The 27,513-nt window shown below is 33.0% G+C and overlaps 1 protein-coding gene across 1 annotated transcript; it reads right to left on the minus strand.

Moving 5' to 3' along the window:
- Positions 1 to 1,110: 1,110 nt before the first annotated feature.
- On the minus strand, positions 1,111 to 26,920 carry LOC121368061 (serine/threonine-protein kinase Nek4-like). Its single transcript, XM_041492585.1, has 16 exons — positions 26,418 to 26,920; positions 23,374 to 23,640; positions 22,668 to 22,768; positions 21,422 to 21,518; positions 20,567 to 20,674; positions 18,635 to 18,792; positions 17,495 to 17,882; positions 14,154 to 14,291; positions 13,090 to 13,287; positions 12,485 to 12,542; positions 11,192 to 11,277; positions 9,147 to 9,262; positions 7,883 to 8,085; positions 7,444 to 7,501; positions 6,908 to 6,989; positions 1,111 to 6,298 (listed from the first exon to the last, which is right to left on the minus strand). The coding sequence occupies exons 1-16, from the start codon at positions 26,508 to 26,510 to the stop codon at positions 6,203 to 6,205; spliced, it is 2,247 nt and encodes a 748-aa protein (XP_041348519.1). The 5' UTR covers positions 26,511 to 26,920; the 3' UTR covers positions 1,111 to 6,202.
- Between the last annotated feature and the right edge of the window lie 593 nt (positions 26,921 to 27,513).

Below are 27,513 nucleotides of genomic sequence, written 5' to 3' on the forward strand. Positions count from 1 at the left end.
ATAACAAAACTTGTATAACTAAACTTGTATAACAAAACTGGTATAACTAAACTTATATAACAAAACTGGTATAACTAAACCAGCTTAAAATGTAAATGTGAATGCGATCTTTTGGCAATAAAGATATAGCTAAACGAGTATACATGTAGCTAAAACAATTTGGTATGTGGTTTAGTTAAACTGGTGTAACTAAAGCAGTTTAAAATGTAAGTGTGAACACAAACTGTTTTAGTTAAACTGGTATAAGGCAGAAGTGACAGCGATGTGACAGTCAGAATAAGCAGTAATTGTGTTAGCAGTGACCTAACAGACTCATAGTCCAATGGGTTTTTTTACATCTTGCACACATACAGGTAACTACACTTCTGCTGTATGCCAATATAGCTATAGTATGTGTGAATGCTCATCATTTCCAACCAAAATTGTTGTAGCCAAACCAGTATAGCTGAATCAGTTTAACTTGTGCAAGTGTGAACACAGCTGCTATAGTTGATGTGATCCCGTATTTCTTTCCATCAGTAAAGTTTACAGTGATAAAACACATCTATACCACACTCTGAAGTCTGCATACCATATGCCAGGTAAAAGCAGCTTTACCTGCAGGTGTGATGCAGTAAATAAAATGAAACCGAACGAAAATCTAAATATTCATAATCACATTCAATCTGATGCATGGCTACTCAAAATGGAATGTTGTTTGTCAATATATTGTAATTTACTATCTACAGATTATGTCAAGAGCACCTATTATGTCAACTATCTGATAAATATGACATATACAATATATTACACATCCATTGACTAATGACTATTAAGAGATATATTAATAAAATGAGGTATAATGGTGACATGCTGTAATCGTTCAAATCTACTGAAGTAGCAATTAAAGTAGCATTGTCAGTTGACATTGGCATGTTTGACCATGTTTGTACAGTATTATGTACAACTGTTGCAACTGTACAATATCAACAGTTTAGTTTATAATAATAAAAAGAAATTCTCTAATTAAAATGCTATAAATTGTGAATAATTTTAGTATGAAATGGAACATTACTTTATTTATTTATTTTGCATCACAGAAAAAATAGACCTTTACAAATAAAAAGAAAAGTAATTTTTAATGCATATAATGCTTCAATAATACTGCAATGCTACTTTAACTTATTTTAAAAAATAGTCATGTTAATGCAAACTAAGCATTAAATTGTGGTTTGTAAATACCAACTTGGTTATTGCATTATTGTCAAAGTAAACCGTCTTTGTGAATTTTCATATAATATACCTATATATATGCAACATAATTACAGTAATATAGTCACATATTTCTTCAAAAATAAAGCAACACTCACAATGCATATACAAGTACATTCAACTTATACACGTATGTCTCTTTAATATTAGCTGTCAACAGCAATGTAAGCTGTATTTTGCAACATGCATCGAATGCGAACATATATATATTTTACACATGCAGTACATATTTATTAGATTTCAAAGCTTCTTTTACTACTAGACAATGAAGTTTGACATATATGCACAAATGACATTGTATAATAAAAACTAAAATGTGACTTTCACAATGATTCAGATTTATGCCCAGAATAAGCTGTATAAAATATTATGTTGTTAAAACAAATGAAATAATATAAACTTTATTTTTTAAGAAAACAAAAACCTGAACATGAAATCATGTGCCAATGAGATGTGGGGGAATCAATTACTGTGTTAGTTCATAACAAATACTGATTAAGAGTTTAAAACAACCAGTTATCCTGACAATTTTGGGCAAAACAGGCATGAAAATAAGTTGAGAATGGATGTTCAGGTTACTATATCAGGCCCATAGGAACGACTTTGGGAGTGGAGGGGGAGGGGGCACTGACGGATTGGGTACAAACTCTATATCAGATTTTGGTTACAATGGCAAACATTAATGTGAAGAAAAAAAAAGACTCACAAGTGGGGAGCACGTGCCCCCCACCTGGTTCCTATGGGGGGGGTGGGGGGCACTGATGCATTGGGTATAAACTCTATATCAGATTTCGGTTACAATGGCATACATTAATGTGAAGAAAAAAAAAGACTCACAAGTGGGGAGCACGTGCTCCCCACCCGGTTCCTACGGGCCTGTATATGCCAAGTGAGAATGGTACTTCACTCTGTACAAAACTAAAAACGTCACCATCAATATGTTGATAAATTGTGTTATTTAAATATAAGATAAACATACAAGTATTAGTACAATGAGAACAGTTCTACGATTGAAGAACAAAGTATCAGTGTGTTTGTAAAAGGATTTTATAATTACCGTTACAGTAATAATAATAATAATTTAATCATCTCTCATTCTCGGTCTGTCTGTCTGTCTGTTGTGTCTGTGTCTGTCTGTCTGTCGTATCTGTGTCTGTGTGTCTCTCTCTCTCTCATGCACGCACACACACACAAGAGAAATAAAAATGTACATTATCACTGAAGGCAGTATAACCCGCAGACCTAAGTCAAAGGGTCAGCACTGGCACGTGGAATTATTGATGAAAATAGCAAAAGAAATTAATTAAAAATGAAAATAAATGCAATAATAAAATTATAATGTTTTCATTACTAACTAGTATACAGTATCTATATTTTGCTTCTGAATTTACATAATAAGAATAATTTATAAAACATGATTTGTGACATTCATACTAACAAGCATTAAGAATGTAAAAAGGCAACGTATACATAAAAATACAAAACTTGCAATATTTTTTTTTATTGAATACTAAAAAAACGTAAGCTGCTTTTATCTGAACACGGCACAAGGAAAGTGGAAGGCAAAATGTATTATATACGATCCACATTCTGCATACTGCATTCTGGATATAAATAAATAAAAGGAAAATGTGCCGAGAGAAAGAAAGAAGGGAACAATTAAGATTAAAAACCAAATTTCAATTTTTGTTAGTGTCATAATGTGTGTATAAAGTACAAAGACTGTGTGAAGGTTTTTGTTTCAGTAACATTTTCCTGTTAATAGTTGCATTCACACTTTAAACTGGTATAACTAAACTTGTATAACTAAACTTGTATAACAAAACTGGTATAACTAAACTTATATAACAAAACTGGTATAACTAAACCAGCTTAAAATGTAAATGTGAATGCGATCTTTTGGCAATAAAGATATAGCTAAACGAGTATACATGTAGCTAAAACAATTTGGTATGTGGTTTAGTTAAACTGGTGTAACTAAAGCAGTTTAAAATGTAAGTGTGAACACAAACTGTTTTAGTTAAACTGGTATAAGGCAGAAGTGACAGCGATGTGACAGTCAGAATAAGCAGTAATTGTGTTAGCAGTGACCTAACAGACTCATAGTCCAATGGGTTTTTTTACATCTTGCACACATACAGGTAACTACACTTCTGCTGTATGCCAATATAGCTATAGTATGTGTGAATGCTCATCATTTCCAACCAAAATTGTTGTAGCCAAACCAGTATAGCTGAATCAGTTTAACTTGTGCAAGTGTGAACACAGCTGCTATAGTTGATGTGATCCCGTATTTCTTTCCATCAGTAAAGTTTACAGTGATAAAACACATCTATACCACACTCTGAAGTCTGCATACCATATGCCAGGTAAAAGCAGCTTTACCTGCAGGTGTGATGCAGTAAATAAAATGAAACCGAACGAAAATCTAAATATTCATAATCACATTCAATCTGATGCATGGCTACTCAAAATGGAATGTTGTTTGTCAATATATTGTAATTTACTATCTACAGATTATGTCAAGAGCACCTATTATGTCAACTATCTGATAAATATGACATATACAATATATTACACATCCATTGACTAATGACTATTAAGAGATATATTAATAAAATGAGGTATAATGGTGACATGCTGTAATCGTTCAAATCTACTGAAGTAGCAATTAAAGTAGCATTGTCAGTTGACATTGGCATGTTTGACCATGTTTGTACAGTATTATGTACAACTGTTGCAACTGTACAATATCAACAGTTTAGTTTATAATAATAAAAAGAAATTCTCTAATTAAAATGCTATAAATTGTGAATAATTTTAGTATGAAATGGAACATTACTTTATTTATTTATTTTGCATCACAGAAAAAAATAGACCTTTACAAATAAAAAGAAAAGTAATTTTTAATGCATATAATGCTTCAATAATACTGCAATGCTACTTTAACTTATTTTAAAAAATAGTCATGTTAATGCAAACTAAGCATTAAATTGTGGTTTGTAAATACCAACTTGGTTATTGCATTATTGTCAAAGTAAACCGTCTTTGTGAATTTTCATATAATATACCTATATATATGCAACATAATTACAGTAATATAGTCACATATTTCTTCAAAAATAAAGCAACACTCACAATGCATATACAAGTACATTCAACTTATACACGTATGTCTCTTTAATATTAGCTGTCAACAGCAATGTAAGCTGTATTTTGCAACATGCATCGAATGCGAACATATATATATTTTACACATGCAGTACATATTTATTAGATTTCAAAGCTTCTTTTACTACTAGACAATGAAGTTTGACATATATGCACAAATGACATTGTATAATAAAAACTAAAATGTGACTTTCACAATGATTCAGATTTATGCCCAGAATAAGCTGTATAAAATATTATGTTGTTAAAACAAATGAAATAATATAAACTTTATTTTTTAAGAAAACAAAAACCTGAACATGAAATCATGTGCCAATGAGATGTGGGGGAATCAATTACTGTGTTAGTTCATAACAAATACTGATTAAGAGTTTAAAACAACCAGTTATCCTGACAATTTTGGGCAAAACAGGCATGAAAATAAGTTGAGAATGGATGTTCAGGTTACTATATCAGGCCCATAGGAACGACTTTGGGAGTGGAGGGGGAGGGGGCACTGACGGATTGGGTACAAACTCTATATCAGATTTTGGTTACAATGGCAAACATTAATGTGAAGAAAAAAAAAGACTCACAAGTGGGGAGCACGTGCCCCCCACCTGGTTCCTATGGGGGGGGTGGGGGGCACTGATGCATTGGGTATAAACTCTATATCAGATTTCGGTTACAATGGCATACATTAATGTGAAGAAAAAAAAAGACTCACAAGTGGGGAGCACGTGCTCCCCACCCGGTTCCTACGGGCCTGTATATGCCAAGTGAGAATGGTACTTCACTCTGTACAAAACTAAAAACGTCACCATCAATATGTTGATAAATTGTGTTATTTAAATATAAGATAAACATACAAGTATTAGTACAATGAGAACAGTTCTACGATTGAAGAACAAAGTATCAGTGTGTTTGTAAAAGGATTTTATAATTACCGTTACAGTAATAATAATAATAATAGAAACACATGTATATGCTCTTGGCACAGTAATCAAACACATAAAATCTAAATGATATGTTTAACAGGACGGATAATTCAATATGAATTTCATATCAAACTACAAAATAACAGAATGATATTACTATAATACATGATCAAATATAAAAGTGTAAATATGACAAGTAGCATAAAATGTATACTATGTTTTGCGTACAATCTCCTATATACATTGGTTTGATTCAACTCAAGAAAATATGATCATCCTTCAACGTGGCTATGTAATACTCTGGTTTGCTTTCAATTTACACAGTACTCTTTGAAATATTTCTTTTACCTAAACGTATCCACAGTATTATGACAACATATGCTTAGATCCATCCAAATAGTATGTTATTTAGATCCATCACATTACTCCATTCACATGTGCATTGCAAAATATGTGTAATGGCCATTACAACAGCATATTGGTGCATCGTTTTCAGTTCATCGAGACTAGTCGAGATGGATTCTCTATCTTTTAAATGCTGGAAACCAGATGGCTATTTTGCTACACCAATTAGGGCAGTTTTTAAAATTCTAGTCATTTCTGTCTATTGAAGTCTTGCTTGAAATGTTATTTTAAAAACCCCAACTTAATCTTACATAGACTGGCAAAGATGCTGTAAATCACAGATTGAGAAACGATTGTCTATGCCACTCCAAGAAAAAAGATGTGGTCCGGTTACAAGTTCTGAGAAACCAGTCAGAAGTACTTGTTTTTATCACAAATATCCTTGGTTAAACTCTTATATGACTATGCACACTTCAGATGGCACAGATTTGTCAAAGAAATGTCCTTAGATGAAATGATCACTTATACAGTGAATCTTCACAGAATTTGAGCTGCCAAATTTTTCCTGCGTATTCGTCAAACTTCTCTTTTCCCATCAGAGCAACAAGCTGTGGCTGAAAAACAAGTTTGATAAAAAAGAAATTTTAATAAATTCCAGGAGGTAAATAAAGCATAAACCAATCCAAAGAAAAATTAGAAGAATAATGACAGCAACTGCCTTGTATGTTCTGATTTTTATACCACTGATTCATGATTTCTACTATAATATTATATATGTTATTTCTAGATATAATTTTGATTCATTTTTTTTTCTTAAATATTTTACAACTCAAATATATTGTAATTTAAAAATACAAAATAAATTATAACAATTGAAATATTTTAAATGGACATTCCTGAGTTTGCTGCAGCTTTTAAGATGTTATCGACTAACAGAGACTTTTTAACGATTGTAATTACATATCAAACATATTTTTCTGCATAAACTATTAGTGGCTGTATATTAAACAGGTTTCTGATCATTCTAATATTTGTAGTAGGTTAAATTTCATTTTATTTCCTAGAACATTTATTTTTTCAAACCTCTGCATCGTGACTTGAAATGAAAACTGGCAAAACAATAAATACAAACATTATATCTGCTGCTGAATCACTTACTTGTAATAATTAAAAGACATAAAATACCACTGTAAATACATGTATGCTAAAATGAAGCCAAATACCTCAATCTCATCATCTTCTATATTATTCAGTATATCACATGCTTTACGTACAATGTCGTACCCCACACCTTTGATGCAGTCTCTGCAATATCAAAAATCATATATGTATTCTTATATACATACATGTATTAAACATATGCATGCAGAAAGGAAATTGTTCAACTACTGACTGATGAAATGTTGACACAAAAACATATTATTTATCTTCAAGGAAAGTGCAATACTGCTGGGTTCATGTTTCCGTCTCCTGTGCATACTGAACATATTTATTTTGGAGAACATAAACTAGTCACAGCAATAATTGATATCTCAATTAAGATGACCTTTTAGCACAAATATTTTCAGGTTTATTGAAAAAAATGAACATGTAATGTTCCTGTGGTCAACTAAGAAAAGAAGTTTTTATTGTACAATACAATTTATGCCAAATAGACAGGCAATGGATTTTAAAATTTTAGTTTTAGTCTTAAGGCTTTTATCAAATAAAGTTTATACAAATGCTACACCAAATAACTCCAAAAACATGACAAACTCACGTGTGTAGGAGTCGTATTCTATTCATCAGTCGATTTGAATCACATAAAGTATCAACACCTGAAATTAAAAGAACATCCTCAGAAAAACAATTAAGTAAGAGTACACTACTGGCATGTCCTTCATGTGTCACAACGACAGTATACATTGCAAACATATAAATATTATTTCTGTAACTAAAATCCAGTCAAAATATAAATGAACATCACTTTTATGGTTTTGGTAGATCTTAAGATTTTTAATTAATGTTTTGCTTCTAGCCTATTTCAGTGAATAGTCTGGGTAAAACAATTATATATATATATAGCTCTTGATATATATAGATTTAAAAATAATTGTGCTTTATTTCATTTTCTGATATCTGTTCATTTATTCACACTTGACATTTCTCTCCATGAATGTGTTCTAGTGGTGTTGATAAACAAAACAAAAAAAGCTTACTGGGCATGCAGTCTACTCGGTATGCGGATGCGATGGAATCGGCCGAACGTTCAGGGATAGACTTCTCGGCTGTCCCGTTCACCCTGTTGTTGGTGTTATCAATCGGGATCAGTTCTTCTTCATCCTCCGATTTATCGTCCTTCTGGTTCAAGTGAAGTGTTGTGTCCAGCAGCGAGATGAAGTTGTTGATTTCCTTGTTCTCACTGCAAAAACATTTTTTTCTGTTTTATAGTTTATGTTGATTGATTTTTATTAATGTATCAGTGTATATAAAAGGTGTCTTGCTGCTAACGTTTAAAAAACGTTACATCGTCACCAGCCTCAATGGGATAGTGTTTAACCCAACAGGTTAAATGGCCAACAGGTAATTGATTTTATATCCCATTATCAATTCCCACCTTGATCGAGTCTTAATGACTCCATAAGGAGATGTGGGGGAAGAGGGCTTTAGCTCAATGGATTGACTACTCCCTTGAGGTGTTTGCATCGCAGGATTGAACCGCCTCGGTGGATCCATTAAACTGATTGGGTTTCAAACTCGTTCCAACCAGTGCACTACAAGTGACAACTGGTCAAAGGCTGTGGTATGTGCTTTCCTGTCTGTAGGAAAGTGCATATAAAAGAAAATATAGCAGGTTTCCTCTGATGACTATGTGTCAGAATTACCAAATGTTTGACATCCAACAGCTGATGATTAATTAATCAATGTGCTCTAGTGGTATCATTACACAAAACAAACGTTAACTTTAAAGGGACATTCCTGAGTTTGCTGCAATGTTTCAGATGTTATCGACTAACAGAGACTTTTTGACGACTGTAATTACATATCAAATATATTTTTCTGCATAAATTATTAGTGGCTGTATATTAAACATGTTTCTTGTTGTTCTAATATTTGTACTAGGTTACATTTCATTTTATTTCCTAAAAAAGATTTTTTCGTATGTACGAAATTATTTGAAGACAAAATCCAGTTTGGGCTTCTTACAAATATTAACACAACCAGAAACACATTGAATATACAGAAACTGATATTCTAAACAAGAAATATTTTATTAGTCGGAAACATCTTACAATGCAGCAAACTCGGGAATGTCCCTTTAATGGGGAGATATAAAGCTTATACACCGGCATTTCTCTAACACATATGATGGAGACAGAGCTGAGGGGTGTGTGCCCCAGACAGCATACTTCAATCTTAACTAGGTATAAGCATGAAAATACATTTAAAATTGCACAAAAAATGCTTATTATGGCCACTAACCGTCTCTTTTCTTTCTCACTATTTGATGTGCTCTCCTCATCTGAGCTACTTTCATCATGCATGGACGGCTGCCTCATCGCCTTCTTAGACATCTGCTTCGATTTCTGAGGTTCACCCTAAAACAACAATTATTTTGTTACTGCATTAACAGGCTCTGAAAATCATTCTTTGAGGTCACACAAATTAGCCATGCCATCCTCAACAAAATCCAAATTCACAAAATGAAGTTGAATTTGTGGAATAAGTTTCATAATAAATTCACCAGAAAGCCAGTTCTAGAACAGGCATTTTTAATGAGGATACATTTGGTTTCCCTTGGATACATATTTTCAAAACAAATTTTGTCAAATTACTATGATATCATAACAATTAAAAACACACAACATAAACCCTAATAACAATGTAGATTATCAAAAGAATTGCAGCAAAAAGATATTAAAATTATAAAACTTAGATACCCAAATATATTGCTTATTTTAAATTATGACTGCAGGGTTGAAAATTAACATGAAAGCCATTGTCGCCAGCAGGGTCAGTTGAAGAAAACTCTTACTGGCCCTTCTCAAATTGAACTAGCCCTACAATTATCACACTGAAATTGAACATTAGAATGTTCTTTGTTAAATAATATCCATGCGTCAAAAGGAAACCAAAAATAAATAAATGAATAAAGTTAAAATTCATATAAAACATGTTAAGTTTTAAACCATACCAACTGAAATAAAAAAAATTTGAAAAAGAAATCCATTATAAATAAAAATGTTTCTGTACAAATTACCATTAAATTATATACAAATTAAATATCATTTTTAATACAAGGGTGAAAACAAAATGCTAGAACAGCCAAGGCATGCAGCTTGACTTCCACTGTCTATGAAGTAAAATATAATGCAGAAAGAACTAAAAGTAGAACTGTGTGTGCTTTAGTACACTAGTCTGGGAGTGGTAGTCCTTTTTGTGGTGATGCAAGAGGGATGAAATCTCCAGTAAAGGATCTCCTTGAGAGTGGCTGTCCGATAGATGAGGTACTAGATAGAGATTCATGGAATTAACCACTATTTTTCCAAATGCTCATTAATCTCTGAATTGTGCAGAGATACGGCCCTGGTCATGCATTACGGTTTTGTCATTCAGATTACCTTGCCTTAAAACTAGTATCAAAAGATGGAGAAGATTTAACCTATGCAGTTTGATTGCAATTTGTAAATCATTTTCTTTTTAATTTGGAAATTGGACAAATATTTTTTTCTCAAATTGTTTAGTTTGTGATGGTATGGGTTTTAAACTTAATAAATTAATATGTTTTTATATGAATTTTATTTTTACTCATTAAAAAGTTACACGCCAATTCATCGGTTCCCTTTTAACGCAAACGGACAATAGTCTCTAAATTAATATTTTCCACCTCAGTAAAATGAAATAGTGTGTGTGTGTGTTTTAATTTGGATATTTTAAATGCTACAGTAGTAGGCTACTAATAAACTAAATATCGAAAACAAAATAAATCTGCAAAAAAACTAAACAAACATTTTACCAAAATATACAATATACTTTTTTTTTTTTTAATCATATTACAAAGCATAAAAGCGTACTTATTGTTTATTATAGTAATCTTTGGACGATTATTGCATCATGTAAGTCTTGGTGTCAAGACGTTAGATCTAATCTGTTCTTATTTCATGTTCTGTGTTTTCAGCTGCCAGATCTAAGTTTGCACCAGTGTTTTGTCACATTCAATTCAGTTTCAGTGCATTTCTTTTTTTTAACTGGCACCATGTTTGGCTGACCCTAAAATCAATGGTCGCCCAACGGACTAGCTTTGTAAAATGTTTAGTCACCCTTAGCCAATAAAGATCACCTTGCTAATTTTCAACCCTGTGACTGATATAAAAATAGAATTTTTCGCTAAGAAAGATTGGAAGAAAATATTTACAAATTCTTTGAATGATTGTTAGATGTAAAGCAGACATGCGTAAGTAGATACCATAGCTGCATGTACTAATGATCATTTTTAATAGCAGTTCTGACAATAGTAAACATCTTACTTGACTTAATTTCCTTTGCTTGTTAACAAGTGGATCACTTGGAACTTTTACTAATTTAATTCTGGCTGAATTGGGATTCTCCAGAGCTTGTATGCAAAATAAAAAAGAAATTAAGACATACATGTACACGTATATCTGCATAAATAATATCTGAACCTACATACAACAAATTAGTGGAATTGAGTTAAGGCTTGGTACTCATTTCAACTTATTTTTGAGTTTATATCCAATTAAGGTTCATGTACACTGTCCTGGACAGACACCTCAGCTATCTGGGCCGTCTGTCCAGGACAGTGGATTAGTAGTTAGTTGTTAGTGGTTTGTGTGAGAGAAGTCGGTGTACTGGTTTTACACCTACCCACTGAGTCGTTAAAACTACAATGTAGCTCTGGGTGAAGCTGGTACCGGGCTGTGAACCCGGTACCTACCAGCCTTATGTCTGGTAGCTTAACCTAAACACCACCAAGACCGGTGACTTGGTACTATGAAGAGAAAAAACGGTACATGCATGTATCAATACTCCATCACATACATGCAAACAAAAAAATATAATTTAGAAACAAAATCTGGCTATTGGATGTCAACCTCCTCCTGCAATTAAGCAATTTATGATGCACCTTTTTTTTATATTGCAATATTGCATTCTTCTTCAATTTATGGAACTAACATATTGAGGTGTTTTGGCCGAGGCATGTTTGTAAGATATATTATTGATATTGTTAAAATAAGTTGAATTATGATGAACCCGGGAGCATAATACATGTGTATAAGAATTAATTTTACTTTTGGTGCCTATTGGACAGTTCCTTATGTCTGAAGGAAAATATTTTATAAATTAAAGCAACCCCCCCAAAAACAACTCCAAACCTATCATCTGCTTTATTTATTTTAAAAGGTGCACATACATGTATTAATATGAACAGTATTATCTAATGAACTGCAGATTGCTTTTGACCCCTGTTACTCAATTTGCGATGAAACCGTTTTGGAATGCAAAATGTGAAACTCATGGTTACAGATTGACAGTTTGATTACTGACTATGATAAATACATAAAAAAGAAGTATTTTTGTACACAGACAAAAATTCTTTTGAATTGATAAATACAATAAATATCTGTAATTTCCATCTCATAAGAGTCATAAGTCTGACAACTGAAAAACTGTGTAAATGTAAAAAAGATTATGCAAATAAAATAATCATCCATTTAATTTTTCACAGGCCTGTCATACATGCTTGATTAAATATCAACCACTATAGATGTTGTACTAAAATATAGTTTCAGGTAACTTACAAGCAGCAGCAGGATTTTTACTTCTTCTTCTTTCTCTTGCTGATATATTAGGTAGACTCTACAAATATACAAATACAAATAGACACATGTATTTTATTAAAAACACATAATCATTTTGACAATATGAAAAATCAATGAAAATATACTGATGGAAAGAAATAAAGGATCACACAGATAGCAACAAGAAATAATGACAGCATCAAAAATCAATTCATATTGTCAGAAGTTGACTGGGAACATATAGGCAACACATTCAACACTACAGACATTCAATCCCACATTACAACTTGGTATGAAATACAGACATTACTACGCTAGTTGTGAATTAAATTTGGTCTACAATTTGATGTGTTCCCTTATTTCTTTGCATATGTATACTATTAACCTGCAAATGAATACTAACTACTGGACTGATTTCATTTAAAAAAAAAAAAAACAAAAAAAAAAAAAAAAAAAAATCATATTTACAATATGAAACATCAATGAACCCCTCCCTCCCCTCCACGTATATTAATACACACTACATGACTTTCATAATAAAAATATCCTCAGATATGGCTATCTGATAATGTAGTACTGACCACCAATACTGAACAAGTACACACCCTGGGAGTTTCGAGGTCAAAGTTGGGGTACTCTTCCCTTGAGCTGGAGACACTAGACGTCGATGATTTTGACGAGTCCGACCTCTCTTCCTTCTGTATCTGGTTCTTCACCAACTCCTCGCGTTTCTGGGGTAACCCACGACTTTCTTCGGCTTTTGGAAGCTCGGATAGAGAATGAGGTGCTGATGTTACCATAGGCTGAAAAATAAACCCAACCAACCAAAATGTGTAACATTATGTTCTTAAATTTCTGTGATGTAAATAAAAATGAAAAAAACAACAACGCACATGTGCAAGATTGTCTGTTGAGGTGGGCGAGTCAATGGGAGCAGTTTTTAGACAAATTTGACCTGCAGTAAAAAAATCTAATCAGTAACAAAAGTTGACATAATGGCTTTTAAAATTAAAAACATTTAAAAATATTCCCAGTGGATACTAGCCAAACATATATCAAAGGCAGCCAGAAAAATGTTTGCAATTTCAATTATAATGAATGAAAAGTAAATACTCTATCATAATAATGCCCCCCCCCCCCCCCCCATCTTTTCATCAAATTTAAACCTTTAAGTGTCTGTTGCCCAGTGTCCAATATAAGTAAAAAACAGAGTACAATTTACAACCAACTATATTAAATGGCTACATTACATGTTAATGCAATAACAGTGGTGCAAACATCATGACAAGTGCTTTTTGGATTAGTTTTGTAGCAAATTACAATGTTAGACAAATGTATAATAGTAATACAGATGATATTTTGCACTAGCCCAGAAAAAACATTCACTAGCTTGGACTGAAGGCTAGTCAATTTGTCGAATGCTGCAAATTAGTATTGAAATAAATTCACCAAATTCAAATTTATTTCAAATTTAACGATTTGATGAATGGTTGCCATGAAACCTCTAAAATTGTAATTTACCATATGAAACGAAGACAAAATATTTTTGTTTGTAGGAAATTTTTGGAAACTGAATTTGAGATTTGTTTTTTCAAGAATGAACTAATAGTCTAAGCACTGCACTAAAAACAAAATTCCCACTCATCAAGTATAAAGTAAAATTGTTTACCTTCGGAGGAGGTTGCTCTGTCTCTACTTCTACTTCTTTATTTTTATTGCTGACTTCGGTTTGCTCGGACTTTTTATTTCGTAGAAATTTTCTTTTTTTTAGTCTCTCTTTCTTCTCTTGTGGTTGTGACTCTTCAGGCTTTGGGTAAAATGAAAAAAAAAAAAAATAGATCATAATATATTCCAAAAATATTCTTAAAGAGAGGATAAACATGTTTGTGAAAAGGGAGGTGGGCTTGGACATCATTGGACACATCAACAAATATTTCCAAATGATCAAGATCATAACGGAATGGAAAGTCTTCATCTTAGGTGCTAAATTATAACAAGCATTCTGAGAGTACTGCTAAAGCAATACATGTCCCCTACCGGGCCCAACAATTTTTCCTATCTCCTAAATTCAAGGGCCATACATCTGTAAAAAGTGGGTAAATCAACATGAAAGTTAAAACTTGATCAGTAACAGTACACGATAAAGCTATATGCAAAATTTCAGCTCAATATCTCAAGGCTTTCTAAAACCACCTATATGTTGGAGAGAGACAGACAGACGGATGGAGATGAAATCTATAGTACCCTCTGGTTGGACCGGCAGGGAACTAATATAACAACCTTTATGAAAATAAAACTATTAAAGGCTGATTTTGCCAGCGGAGATATTTCACTTGAGGAAGACAAAAAACACAGCATTATATTCATGCCATATTATGGGATCATTTTACAATTGTCCTCTCCCCAGTATAGTAATGTTAAAATCATTATTAAAATGGTGTGTGTAGATTGACTGGATCACTATGATACAATATATAATTTTGATAAAAAGCTAAAGTTCTGTTTTGTTTAACAGGACCTCTATTTAGTAATCAACGGCTATTGAATGTCGAACACTTGGTCATTGTGACACATAGGTGAAACCCACTACATTTTTCAATTAATAGCTAGGGATCTTTTATACACACTATTCCACAGACAGGATAGCACATACCAGTCACGGTGCACTGGCTGGAAAGAAAAATAGTCTAATGGGCCTATCAATGGGGACTGATCCTAGATTAGGCAACCGATTTTCAACTGGGCTACATGTATGTCCCACCCCTAATAATTTTGATAAAAGACTATTTTCAAAATTTCAAGAAAAGGTTTAACTTAATTGTGGCTTGAATGGAATGACATTATTTTGGTGTAATTTATACATAGGTCCAGTTAAACTACTTAAAAGACGAGATGTTTTACACATTATTGGCAGCTTTTTTGTTGAAAGTATTCAGGGTCAATGAAACAGTTGTCATCTCACCAGGTCAAAGTTCAAAGTACAATGCATTAAATAAAGCCAAGCCTGCAATTGCAGTGTTCGAGATTAAAATTTTCGGCCAGTATCCCAGTTGGATACTAACATTTCAAAATCTGGTATTCCACCTGAGAATTTAGTATTATATGGCATCCCGGTTGGATACTGGGTTCTTGAAGTCTGGTATCCAAAATTAAATTCTGGTATCCCCGGAATATCGGGATACTGTTAATCTTGAATACTGAATTGGTGACATATTGGACAGGTCATAAAACATTCGATAATATGGCCACTAAATTCCAGTAATTTAATTTGAACTAGTACCAGCATACCAGCTAATACAATGCTTTAAACATATACAAATAGAATCAAAAGTATTGTATAGAATAGTTACTAGGGGGAGTCAAAAACGAAGGAAATGTTTTATTTAACGACGCACTCAACACATTTTATTTACGGTTATATGGTGTCGGACATATGGTTAAGGACAGATAATGGCAAAGAAATCCGCTGTTGCCACTTCATGGGCTACTATTATCGATTAGCAGCAAGGAATCTTTTATATACACCATCACACAGACAGGATAGTACATACCACAGACTTTATTACACCAGTTGTGGAACACTGGCTGGAACGAGAAATAGCCCAATGGGCCCACTGATGGGGATCGATCGCGTATCAGGTAAGCGATGTACCACTGAGCTACGTCCTGCCCCATCAAAAAACGAATGCCATTATATCTGAAACTAGCAGTTTAACCCTCCCATGTTTTGTGACTGACTTTAAGGATGGTTGCTGTAGTATATATATTCATGTGTATATGTTAACTGAAATGTTACATGTAGCATGGTATTTAAGTTTGGATACCAGACTTCAAGAACCTAGTATCCCACCGGGATACCATATAATGTTGCTGTTTTTTTTAATCCTAAGTCGTCATTTACAGGTTAAGTTAAGTAACAGTATTTTCGAGCTCGTACCCAGTCTAAAGCTATGCCATAACAATATCTCACCCAACTCAAACCCAGTCTAATGCTACAATGGGAGCAATAGCGGCATAGCAACAGACTGGGAACCGCTAAGTTGCTATTGTTTTTGTTGGATGTTTGTTTCCTCCCTTCAAATATTATTTGAGATATAGATTCCACATCTGCAGAAAATTGATACAGGTAAGCTTATCATTAATAATGCCAGAATCACTTATAAATTACTGCTAAATATTAATTTATGTTAGTATTATTCAAAAATAGATTCTGTCTGATAGCAAATTTCACAAATTCTGTGACTGCGACGTTGCAATAGGCTGGGAACGAGAACAGTGTCGTCCAAGTTTGTTACGATGTTAATTATGAATTTCATTTACGTGGGATACTAAATTCTCAGGTGGGATACCAGATTTTAAAATGTTAGTATCCAACTGGGATACTGCCCCAAATTTTTAATCTCAAACACTGAGCAGCTTTAGAAACATATTATGATACTATTGTAATCTAAGGCAACTGATTTAGTGGTATACACTCTACAAAGAAATGCTTAAACGTCAAAAATATTCTTCAGATCACATCTTTAAAAATAATAACATAATTTAATAATGCATATTAAAAATTCAGCGCAACTAGCATTCTGCCAGTACTGCTAAAGCAATACATTCTCCCCAAGTTATTTCCTAAGTTCAAGGGCCATAACTCTGTGAAAATTAATTAATTGCCAGTACAGTAACGGTACATTATAAAGTTAAGCACAAAATTTCAGATCAATATCTTGTGGCATTGTTAAGAAAAAAAGGTCCAGAATTTGTATCTCCTTAGTTCAAGGGCCACAACTTTCTCAAAAAAGGGTAAATAAAAAAAAGTCTGGAAAACAATAAGATGGATAGACAGACGGATAGACAGGATGGAGATGACACATATATTCCTTCCAGCTGGACTGGTAGGAGACTAATAATAATTTATTAATGTTAAAGAGTATGATGCTTCCAAACTGTTGTGTATGACTTGACTGGTAAATATGTTGTGGGATGGTTAAGATTTAAGGTAACAACACTGATGCACACCTCCTTATTAACCACAGTCACAGCGACAACAGTGTCCTGGGAGGTAACCGTGGAGCTGGAGGAACTCTGCAGACTGTCCCCCTTTCCTTTGTCCTCCTGTTTCTCGTGAATCGGCTCCATCTGTTTAACACCGTCCGACGGTTTGCGGGAATGACCCTTGCGTTGTACTGGCACTTGCTGGACATCCCCCGAACCCACGGCCACTTGCACGCTAGAAACACTGACCACAGACACACTGTCCACATTGTCTACCTCGGATTTGGCACTCGACACATTTGAGACAGATATTTTTGATTTCTGAGATTCTGACCGGCTAGACGAAGCAGACCCGAGTCGAGTACTGGATGATGATGATGAGGGTCTAGAAGCTGTCGATGGTCGACGACAACTGCAATAAGAAATGGAATACAGTTGAAGAATTCCGTTGGCTCGAACCCTGTCAGTGCTCGAGAAAGTGTTCGAACTAACCATTTGGTCAACAATGTGTAAATGTAACTCGGGACTTCATTTTTGGTTCGAGCATTGTGATGTATTCGACCCTTCTGAGTTCATCCCACCGAGATTCTACTGTAGTTCTAAAGAATTTTTTTTAAAAGACAACTCAGCATATTTTAAACTGTGGCTGCTTTACGCCTCTGTACAAATGATTGCTCCAATCACGTGTCACACTTTTAAGTCTAGCTAACGCAATAAAAGTTAGCACTTTACTTACGTTACATGAGATTTTTTCACACAAATGTTTTTTGCAGATTTTCATTTCTCAAAGAGCTTGCACCTTAGTGTCTAACATATATTTATTTGAAACTTGATCTAGAGTAAAATAAGAAACCTGCTGCCGTCACAGTCTACTCTTTATCAAAATGTGGCAAAGAATCTTTTACAGGATAATTTTTGCAAACAAGACAGTACATATCACAGACTTTAATGTACCACTGGTTGGAACGAGAACAAAATTTGGGTCCATCAAAGACAAATGAACTCTTAAACAGTAATTCCTTTTATATTATACACAAATGAGAGGTTGTGTAAGTAAAATAAAGTTAAAAAAAATCCATGTTTTTTTAAATTTATTAAATTAAAAGTATTCCCTTAAAAAATACAACAAAGAAATTAGCACATGCAAACGAAAATAGTCCTTACGTTTTCTTGGTATCTTCTAGAAATATTGCTATATTTTTCTTGATGAAAGGATCGCGAAGGATTCGGTTCACACTCGGCCTCTTGTCTGGGTCCTGGTTCAGCAGACTCTTAATAATGGCGTTCAGTTCTGGACTGTACTGCTTTGGTATCTGTGGCATCTGATCAATACAAAGTTTAACATGTTTAGTGAACAAAAATGTCAAATTGTGGGTCACAGTTTCATTAAATATGTTATTATGTTTTACAGTAAGTAATGTTAGCTAATATTTGATAAATTCTTTGCACAAAGATGTTAAAAAGACCATAAATGGAAAGATATATCAGGCCTTCTAGTTCAAAAAACTTTCACTAGCCATAGGGCCAGTGGATTTGAAAATTCACTGGCCATAGATCAAATTTCACTTGCCCAATTTTTAAACACTAATGAAATAAAAACACAACAAATGAAATTAAACCAGTTAACTTTATGATATTAATAAATAATTAAATATGTGATACATTAAAATATTCAAAATATAAAATGTTCATTAGTACAGAGTTTTATCAACTATGTTTCTCGACTCCGATAATGGGCAACATTCCCCACCATTCTCGAGAGGCCATGTCGTTTTTTTATTCACAATTTTGGAGTAAAAAATTCCTAATGTGAATTTAAAGTAAATCTCATTCACTTGACAAACTTTCCCTCCCCAATAAAGTTTTGTGATGCACAGTCGATATCATATGTCCAATACATGGAACAGCGTAAATCGGTTATGTATAAATTTAGTGATAGAAATAAGAATATAATTAAAATTGTGAAATATCTGCTTCACACCGCTAAAGTGTGCCAAATCCTCTTCTAATACGTGGGCAATCTGTGTCAGTTCTCACCGTTGTTTTGAAGAATAGTGGTAAAATTTAAAGATAGACTTGATGTTCGATTACAGATGACATTAATTAATCTGCTGTTTCACATTGTTGTCATGGTTGAATTTATATTAACCCGACTAACTGGAACAAATATGGCAACAAATTGAAAGTACCAATTCGTTAGGATTTGTTTTTCTTCTTTCCCCAGAGTGTTTTGTTTGGGGGTTTTTTTGTTTTTTTTTTTTTTTTTTCTCTGTCTTTTTTTATTACTTGCCATCGGGAACAGGTAAACACATTTTTTTTGTGGCCCGAGAGTAAAAATTACTGGCCTCGGGCATCGGGTCACCGTATTCTAGAAGGCCTGGATATATTCTAGGTGAACAGATGAAAGAAAATGAATGTTTAACGACACCTCAGCATATTTTACATTACAGCTACATGTATTTGGTGTCCAGTGGTTATTATACCACCTGGTTTAGATAGTGAAAGAGAAACTGGTTGTGTTCCTATACCAAACAGCAGCAAGGAATATTTTACATTCACTTTCCCATTGATGTGCCCTCCCCCACAAGAACATGAAAGAAAATACTACAACAACACATTAATTATGAGATATTTAATACTATTGAATATTCAATTCAAAATATTCAATTGTTTTTCTTAAATTTTATTACCGGAAGTAGTACATGTAGGAGTATAGTAGTATTTGATAACAAAAAATTACAATTCAAATGGAGTGTATAACTCGGAATATTTCTGAATTAATACAGAACATCACAAAAATTCTGAAATGTACTGATAAATGTTTCCGTTGCCTATTTTTATCAAACTTTGTCCCTTTCTCCTGTGGAAAATAAAAGGTCACTTCTCCTACTTCTCCAATTCTAGATTTAGGCCTGAAACACATCACACATCAGACAAGCACACTACCACTGAGCTACATCCCTCCATGAACACATGAATGAACAGTGGGATATTCTACTTCTAACATTGTTGTATTTATCTTATTTATATCTTTATTTATTTTTAAACCTAAAAATGTTTTTTATTGAATACAAAGCAAATGTTTGTTTTTTTTACCCTTCCTTTCAAAATTTTGTAGACTAAAGAATTCATATCCTTTGCATTGAATGCATGCTTTAATGTGGCCATCTCATAGACACAGCATCCTAAAGCCCACACATCAGACTGAAAGATAAAGTAAATATTTCAATTAAATATCAGTTACCTGAATTACTTACCATAGCTTTTTTATTTTATCAAAAAGCACAGTCACTCAAACTATAATGTTTATACAAACTCCATTCATCAGCACACTAAAACTAAAGTGGCCTGTGGCTAATATTTTTAAATGGTACATATTTAACAAATTATAAAACCAATATATTACCTTGGTATGTTTATTGGAAATTGAAAGATGATATAAAACACGACATAATTTTTAATGCTGTCATAATAGTAAAAAGATCAGGAGAGAGAGAGAGAGAGAGAGAGAGAGAGAGAGAGAGAGAGAGAGAGAGAGAGAGAGAGAGAGAGAGAGCCTTAAATTTGACAATGGAGATTGATTTTTGTGTGCATCATAACCAAAAGGCAGGGAAATAAGGCAAACTTCAACATGTGTATTAATATAACATAACAGCACATATTTAAAATAAATAAGTGTGAACAGTTTCAATTTTGGTAAAACAACTTTCAGGAATCGCATTTGTGTATCATGACCAATTAATTACTAACATGCAAAATAAGGCACAACAATTTGCTGCATGGCTGCTGTTAAATTGGAGCCCTGAGAGAGAAAAGAAATGCATGAGAAAGAGAACATTAAATTGTCATATTCTTAAAATCAAATGTAAAACAGTACTCATGTATTCGGTAATAAAATGTTTTAATGTTTGCAGTTTTAAACTTCTGTACTTATCTATTATTATACTATACCTTGTGATTATATGGCTTGTTAGAAAAAAGTTCAGGACTCATGTAGTAAGGGGTTCCTATTAAAGTTGTGGCCATATCAGTGCAGTTGTCTAATACTCTGAAACAAAAATTAAAATTTTTAATTGTAGTATTTTAAAAGGGAACAATAATATATACACATGTATCAAAACTGTAGGTAACCGAAGGTTGGTTCACATTTTTGCCTAAATAACTGTCCGTTTGATTATATTCATTATATTTGCTTAACTGATGAGTAACCTCATCCTAAAAAGTGTAACTATGGTTCTGCATTGACATTTCAAATGTTTTTAAAACACACCGATGTTACAGTGCGACAGTATTTTCCTATTTTAATACTGATGTGCTGTGCACCTTGTGTCTAAAACATTTCTCTAGACACATGTGGAATAGTTTGCAACTTTTAATTTCAAAATGTAAAGGTTTATCACGTAAACGAAGGGCAGTTCACGTTAATTTAAATTTGTGTAACAGACATCCAAACAGAACAATAAACCTGAAGTATTGCAACCCGATTTTAAATACATAAATGTCAGTAACAAAACAACAATAGGAGTACTATTGTTAACTGTATTATTAATAATCCTTTCTAATACTGAACACTCCAACCCAAACAGTTTCATAAAGTTAAAATTACAACTAAAATTGAAAATATAGACTACATTCTAATATGACAGAAATTAAACTTGAATAATGATTTTTTTAAATGTACAATATGAACACTTAAAATATACATGTTCAAGAGTTCAAATAAAAACTAATATGTGGGAAATAAGCAGGTATTGATAAAAGATCAGATGGTCAGAACCTTGCTGACAGCAACAACAGTTGCTAGTAGGTACTTAAAAACAAAAACCATGTGTATACATGATTTTAAAATACATCCAACATTAAACACAACACATCAACAAACATAGGGCTATCCTATTAATAATTTGGTTTGCTATCCTAGTCCACAATTTCTGAAAGGAGTATATGTACAAGTAGCTTTTAAAATTTATTATTATTTTGTTTTGAATATTAGCCTAGAAAAAGGAAAGAAATTATATAATTTATATCTGGAAATGACCAAGCTGAGATCATGGTTATGAACAAGTCAGATTAACAGTAAACAGTATATTTTTTGAAGTTGGATCAGGAACAGAAAATGACTATATTACCACCAGTTTATTGTAATGTTCATATACTCTGATAAATTAATTAAAAACAACAACAATTATGTACCCACCTGGCTATACCTAAATCTCCAACTTTTATAATTTTACTCTTTGTTAGAAAAATATTTTGAGTCTTAAGATCTCGATGAAGTATATGACGTTCATGCATGTACTGAAAAACAAAACAAAAACTACAGAATTACTGTAATACCCAGAACAATAATGGTACAGGTCAGACATACACATACCAACTGTGCTTTGTAATCCTCGCTAGTCAATTTTCTTATTATAATCCTATCACAATTTAAAAAAAAAACAAAAAAACATTTACAATTGAATATATACATGCATATATAAATTAATACATATTTAACCACTACCAGCAAAACTTAGTCTGACATATCATCAAATGAAGAGCTCTTGCAGAAAGGAAATACAATTATTTTGGCGAACAATTTGACTAAAATGCAGGGTCCATGATGGTTTTACGATTTTGTAGCCCTAAGAGCTTCGAAAATCCCTAGCAGTGACTTTATGAGTACTATAAAATACATGTACAGGAATAATTAATTAACAACACCTCAGCATAAACTGAACACACCGGCAATTGAATGTTAAACAAAGATCTACCACGTCCAAACAAAACACACCGGCAATTGAATGTTAAACAAAGATCTACCACGTCCAAACAAAACACACCGGCAATTGAATGTTAAACAAAGATCTACCACGTCCAAACAAAACACAAGACCATTTGCCGTAAGTGATTACCAATACCTGCAAAGCCATGGCAATCTGCACAAACCACTCAACAACCTGTCTCTCAACTAGCAGAACACCTTTCTGTTCTTTGAGTCGCGTGTAAAGGTCGCCACCCTCACAGTACTGCATGGCAATGTAGAGACTGCCTTCTTGAGTCTCAAACGAGTCTTTGTACGACACAATGTTGGGATGTTTCAGTTTTGACAGCAGTTTGGCTTCTTGCTCTGCCGACGTTCTCTCTCTTTTCGAAGCCCGCTGAAGATTCATTTTTTTCAGCACATACTGAAACAAATAAACTAGAATCAGTATCCATGTTAACATCAATGGGCAGAGGTAAAATGTACAAATGTATTCTCAGTATGCGAAATTTCACATACAAATGTTAAGTACATATTTATTACATGTAAATATTATATTACTCTGTTATGTTAACAGTACCGGGGTATGTTGATTTAGGCTATTAAATTACCATGTCACAAAATAAAGTGGGAGTTTTTGCATAGAGTAAGCCTTTTACAGAAGAATAGGAGATAGGCTTCATTTAAAGTTTTCAGTAAAAATATATGAAAATTAGGCTTGACATTTTTTGGTTTACTTAAAGAGGGGTGGATATAATCTAACAACATCCAGAACATGCGCTAAGGTATGCAAACATTACATGAGCATTATATATGTCAAAATTAGCTTCCACCCATCTTGAAGACTTAAATTCTATAAAAACACAAAATAGCAGACTGCGATAATTTGCGTGCTTTTGGTTCCAGGAGAACTGAAAGAATTCAATATACTGTAGGTGACATGGTTACTAGAGTAATGTATGTGGAATCTGTGTCATTGTATAATGTAATGGTTTTTTAACGATTTGTTTCTAGACAAAATATGAGCAAAATCTAATGGTGATTTACAGTATTTGTTAACAATGTGCTTTAGACTTCAGCAGGGCTCAAAATAGCAGCCTGCTAAAAGCAAAAAGAAGTCCATGTTTTAGACCTATACATGTACTAGGTGAAAAATGTCAAGATAGTGACATACTTGTACAGTCGAATCCACTTTACTGCATATTGGTTTATAGCATAAATCGGTTATATGCATAGTATTTGGCTGCACAGAACCTTTTAGCATTAAATCAATACAAATTATATTGCATAACTCAACAGCTTTATAAAGACAAATATCGGTTAATTACATATGAAAACCAAAACAAATCTAGAAATTTCATCATAACATTTTCCATAAATCTTTGATATTGTACCAGAAACAATTGTAATTGCACAGAAAAAAAGTAGAATGTTCTATGTTGGTTAAAAACAGTGCTCTGCACAGTTAAGAATAAGATAGACTGTCCACAAGGCATTTATAAAGTTTACTGTTAAGTTGCAGTAGGCCGGATGCATCACTGAGAGCAGTTTTGTGCTACTGGATAAAAAATTACTGCTGTCTGTAAAGCTCCTCAATGACAGCAAAATGTAAACACTTAGTGTAAATTATCTGCCAGTATTTAAAATATGTCTACATATCACAAAGTAACCATTCAATCATGTTTATTTGCTGCTAAAATCACTGTAAAAAAAAAAAAAATTGCTGCTACTTGGCCATTTCACCCATAGCAATTCTTTTTAACAACTGCCACAGGCAACACATTTTTAAGTTCGATAGAAGGAAATGGTTTATTTAACGACACACTCAACACATTTTATTTACGGTTATATTTTTAAGTTTGAAGCCTGCAATAATGTGGTTTATATTTGAGGAAACTCGGCTCTACATGTATACATGTAAATTTTTACAATACAAAGCAGTGTTGTCGCTGCTCCATTTAAGCGGGGCGGCCTGCCCCAGTATTATATGTTGCCTTCCTCCTTTCACGTTCTGCCACACTCCTTTATTTTTCTGCGCCCCTCTTTTATTTTCCCACACTTTACTATATTTTACAGCACCCAACTCTGCTATTTTCAAATGCTTTTTTCCAACACACAAAAAAAGATAAATCAGTCTGCACACTGGACATCAAATGAAACAAGCAGTGATATGTATGGAAAAGCAACTGACGAAAAACTTCAGTAGCTTACAAGTTACCGTAACATAATTTAACACTTATTTTTAACACTATTTTGTCCAAGGATAAATGTATCCATTTGTATGAATGATACAAACAATAAAAGTTATATTGTATCTAAGCAATGAAAACAGTATATTTTTTATCGATTCGGCAATCTCAGACTGAAAAAACACCACATTTGTCACGTGATCAGAATGGTCATAACCATTGTCAGATATTTTGTCCTCAACTGCAGATTTAATTAGTTGTAACTGATGATTTTTACTTCTGTCATTTGTTTAATCAGCAATTCTTTATAAAATACTTGAAACTTTTCATTTTTTCAGGGGGCGGGGAATATAACTGCTTATAAAAACAACAGAAGTGGTAGTGTTCATTATTAAACTCATTTATCTTGGGTGCCAAACATCGCCTTTACAAAAACGAGCTGTATCTGGCGATATCAAAGTGACAATTCATTCGATGAAGATTGAAAAAAAAAGAACAGAATTGTTTTTTATCCCACTTTAGGGGATCACTTTACAAAATTCTTTATTGTTTTTCAAATATCTTGAAATCTTTATTAAAATATTAACATTAACATTAGGTAGCAAAATTAATGCCTGTGAATATCAGATCGACAATATCTCCAGTTCAACTAATGGTACATAAAAGATGAGTATTTCGTGAAAACTTTTTTGTATCAAATACTGAGTGGCAAAATTATGAGTATGTCTTTCCATACAGTCGACCAACACACAACGATATCAGGGACGGAACAGTGTAAAAAATAGTGGTACGGCTTGTGGTTGCCAGACTCGCCTTTCAAATTACTTGTACAGACATTTTCACAGATATAACAAATAACACACACACGAAAGTGGTACGGCCATATACGGTAACCAAGATTTCTTTTTTGTTGTTGCTTTCTTTTTGAAGGGTGGGGTGTCGTGTGGGTACGATCCTTTAATTTTCACCCAGCGAGAACACTGTAAAGATTATAACCAATAACTTAACTAACCTGCTTTCGATCCTTCTTGTGTCGCACAAGCCATACTTCACCATAACTTCCTTTCCCAACAACCTTAATACGATCAAATTCATCCAATGCCATATTTTTTTCCAAGATTGAAGATTCCCTACTTCTTTAGAAATAGATATGTAATCATTGTGTATTCTTAGTTACATGGAAGATCTGTTTAAAACTCATTTTAAAATAATGAACATAAAGTTTATATAAAATAGAGTAAGCTTATTTTCATTTCAAAATGTACTTAGCTGTAACTGTCATCATTCATCATTGATGCACAGATGCATGACATAACATTTAAAAATAAAAATATATCGACGGATCCTCTTTATTACAAAAATGAACCATGTAACTTCTGAGTATCAAAAATATTAACTATTTGTTCATAAACATTTCTCAGAAATAGTGTTTGTTCCTGATCATTAATTAAAGATCTGAAAGATGTCACAAAGTGAATATTAGTATCTTTGTTCCTTGTTAGCATGCCTGTTGCCACCGATGCTCTCAAAGTTATGGACACTCGCTAGGCATTTTGGGATATGTTGTTAGTCTATTTTTGACTCATATTGACAAGAGGTAGCTAAAGGGAAATAACTACAGGCAATGTTTTGTGCTATTTTCACGTCAAGTCGTGTGAAATTTCACATCCATCCATCTTCAAATTTTATCCAGAGACAGTTAAATCCTTATTAGCCTATATGTTTGTGATCAGATAAGTTGTTCTGAATCATTGGGCGTATGGGCTCCCATTATTAATTAATTAATTTGTTAATTTACTTATTTATTTATTTATTTATTTATTTATTTATTCATTTACTTATTATTTATTTATTTATTACTTATTATTTATTTATTTATTACTTGTTATTTAGACCTATTTTTATTTATTTCGTCGGGCTATTTCTCGCTCCAGTCAGTGCACCACGACTGGTACATCAAAGACCGTGGTATGTGCTATCCTGTCTATGGGATGGTGCATATAAAAGATCCCTTGTGTAGTCCTTTAAAACAAAAGGCGAAATGTGTTACGATGATTTACGTAGTTATCTGTCACTAAAACATTGTCTAGTCCACGAAGAAGCTGGCA

Source organism: Gigantopelta aegis, chromosome 3 (genome assembly GCF_016097555.1).
Source record: "Gigantopelta aegis isolate Gae_Host chromosome 3, Gae_host_genome, whole genome shotgun sequence".
Taxonomy (NCBI): Eukaryota; Metazoa; Mollusca; class Gastropoda; order Neomphalida; family Peltospiridae; genus Gigantopelta; species Gigantopelta aegis.

What these genes read in the sequence shown, in the direction of transcription:
- LOC121368061 (XM_041492585.1), bottom strand. Translation starts at nt 26,510, where the DNA reads ATGGCATTGGATGAATTTGATCGTATTAAGGTTGTTGGGAAAGGAAGT. An exon ending in GGAGATTTAGGTATAGCCAG is followed by an intron (nt 21,519 to 22,667) that starts GTGGGTACATAA and finishes TTTTTGTTTCAG; the next exon opens with AGTATTAGACAACTGCACTG. An exon ending in TAAAAATCCTGCTGCTGCTT is followed by an intron (nt 11,278 to 12,484) that starts GTAAGTTACCTG and finishes TTTGCATACAAG; the next exon opens with CTCTGGAGAATCCCAATTCA.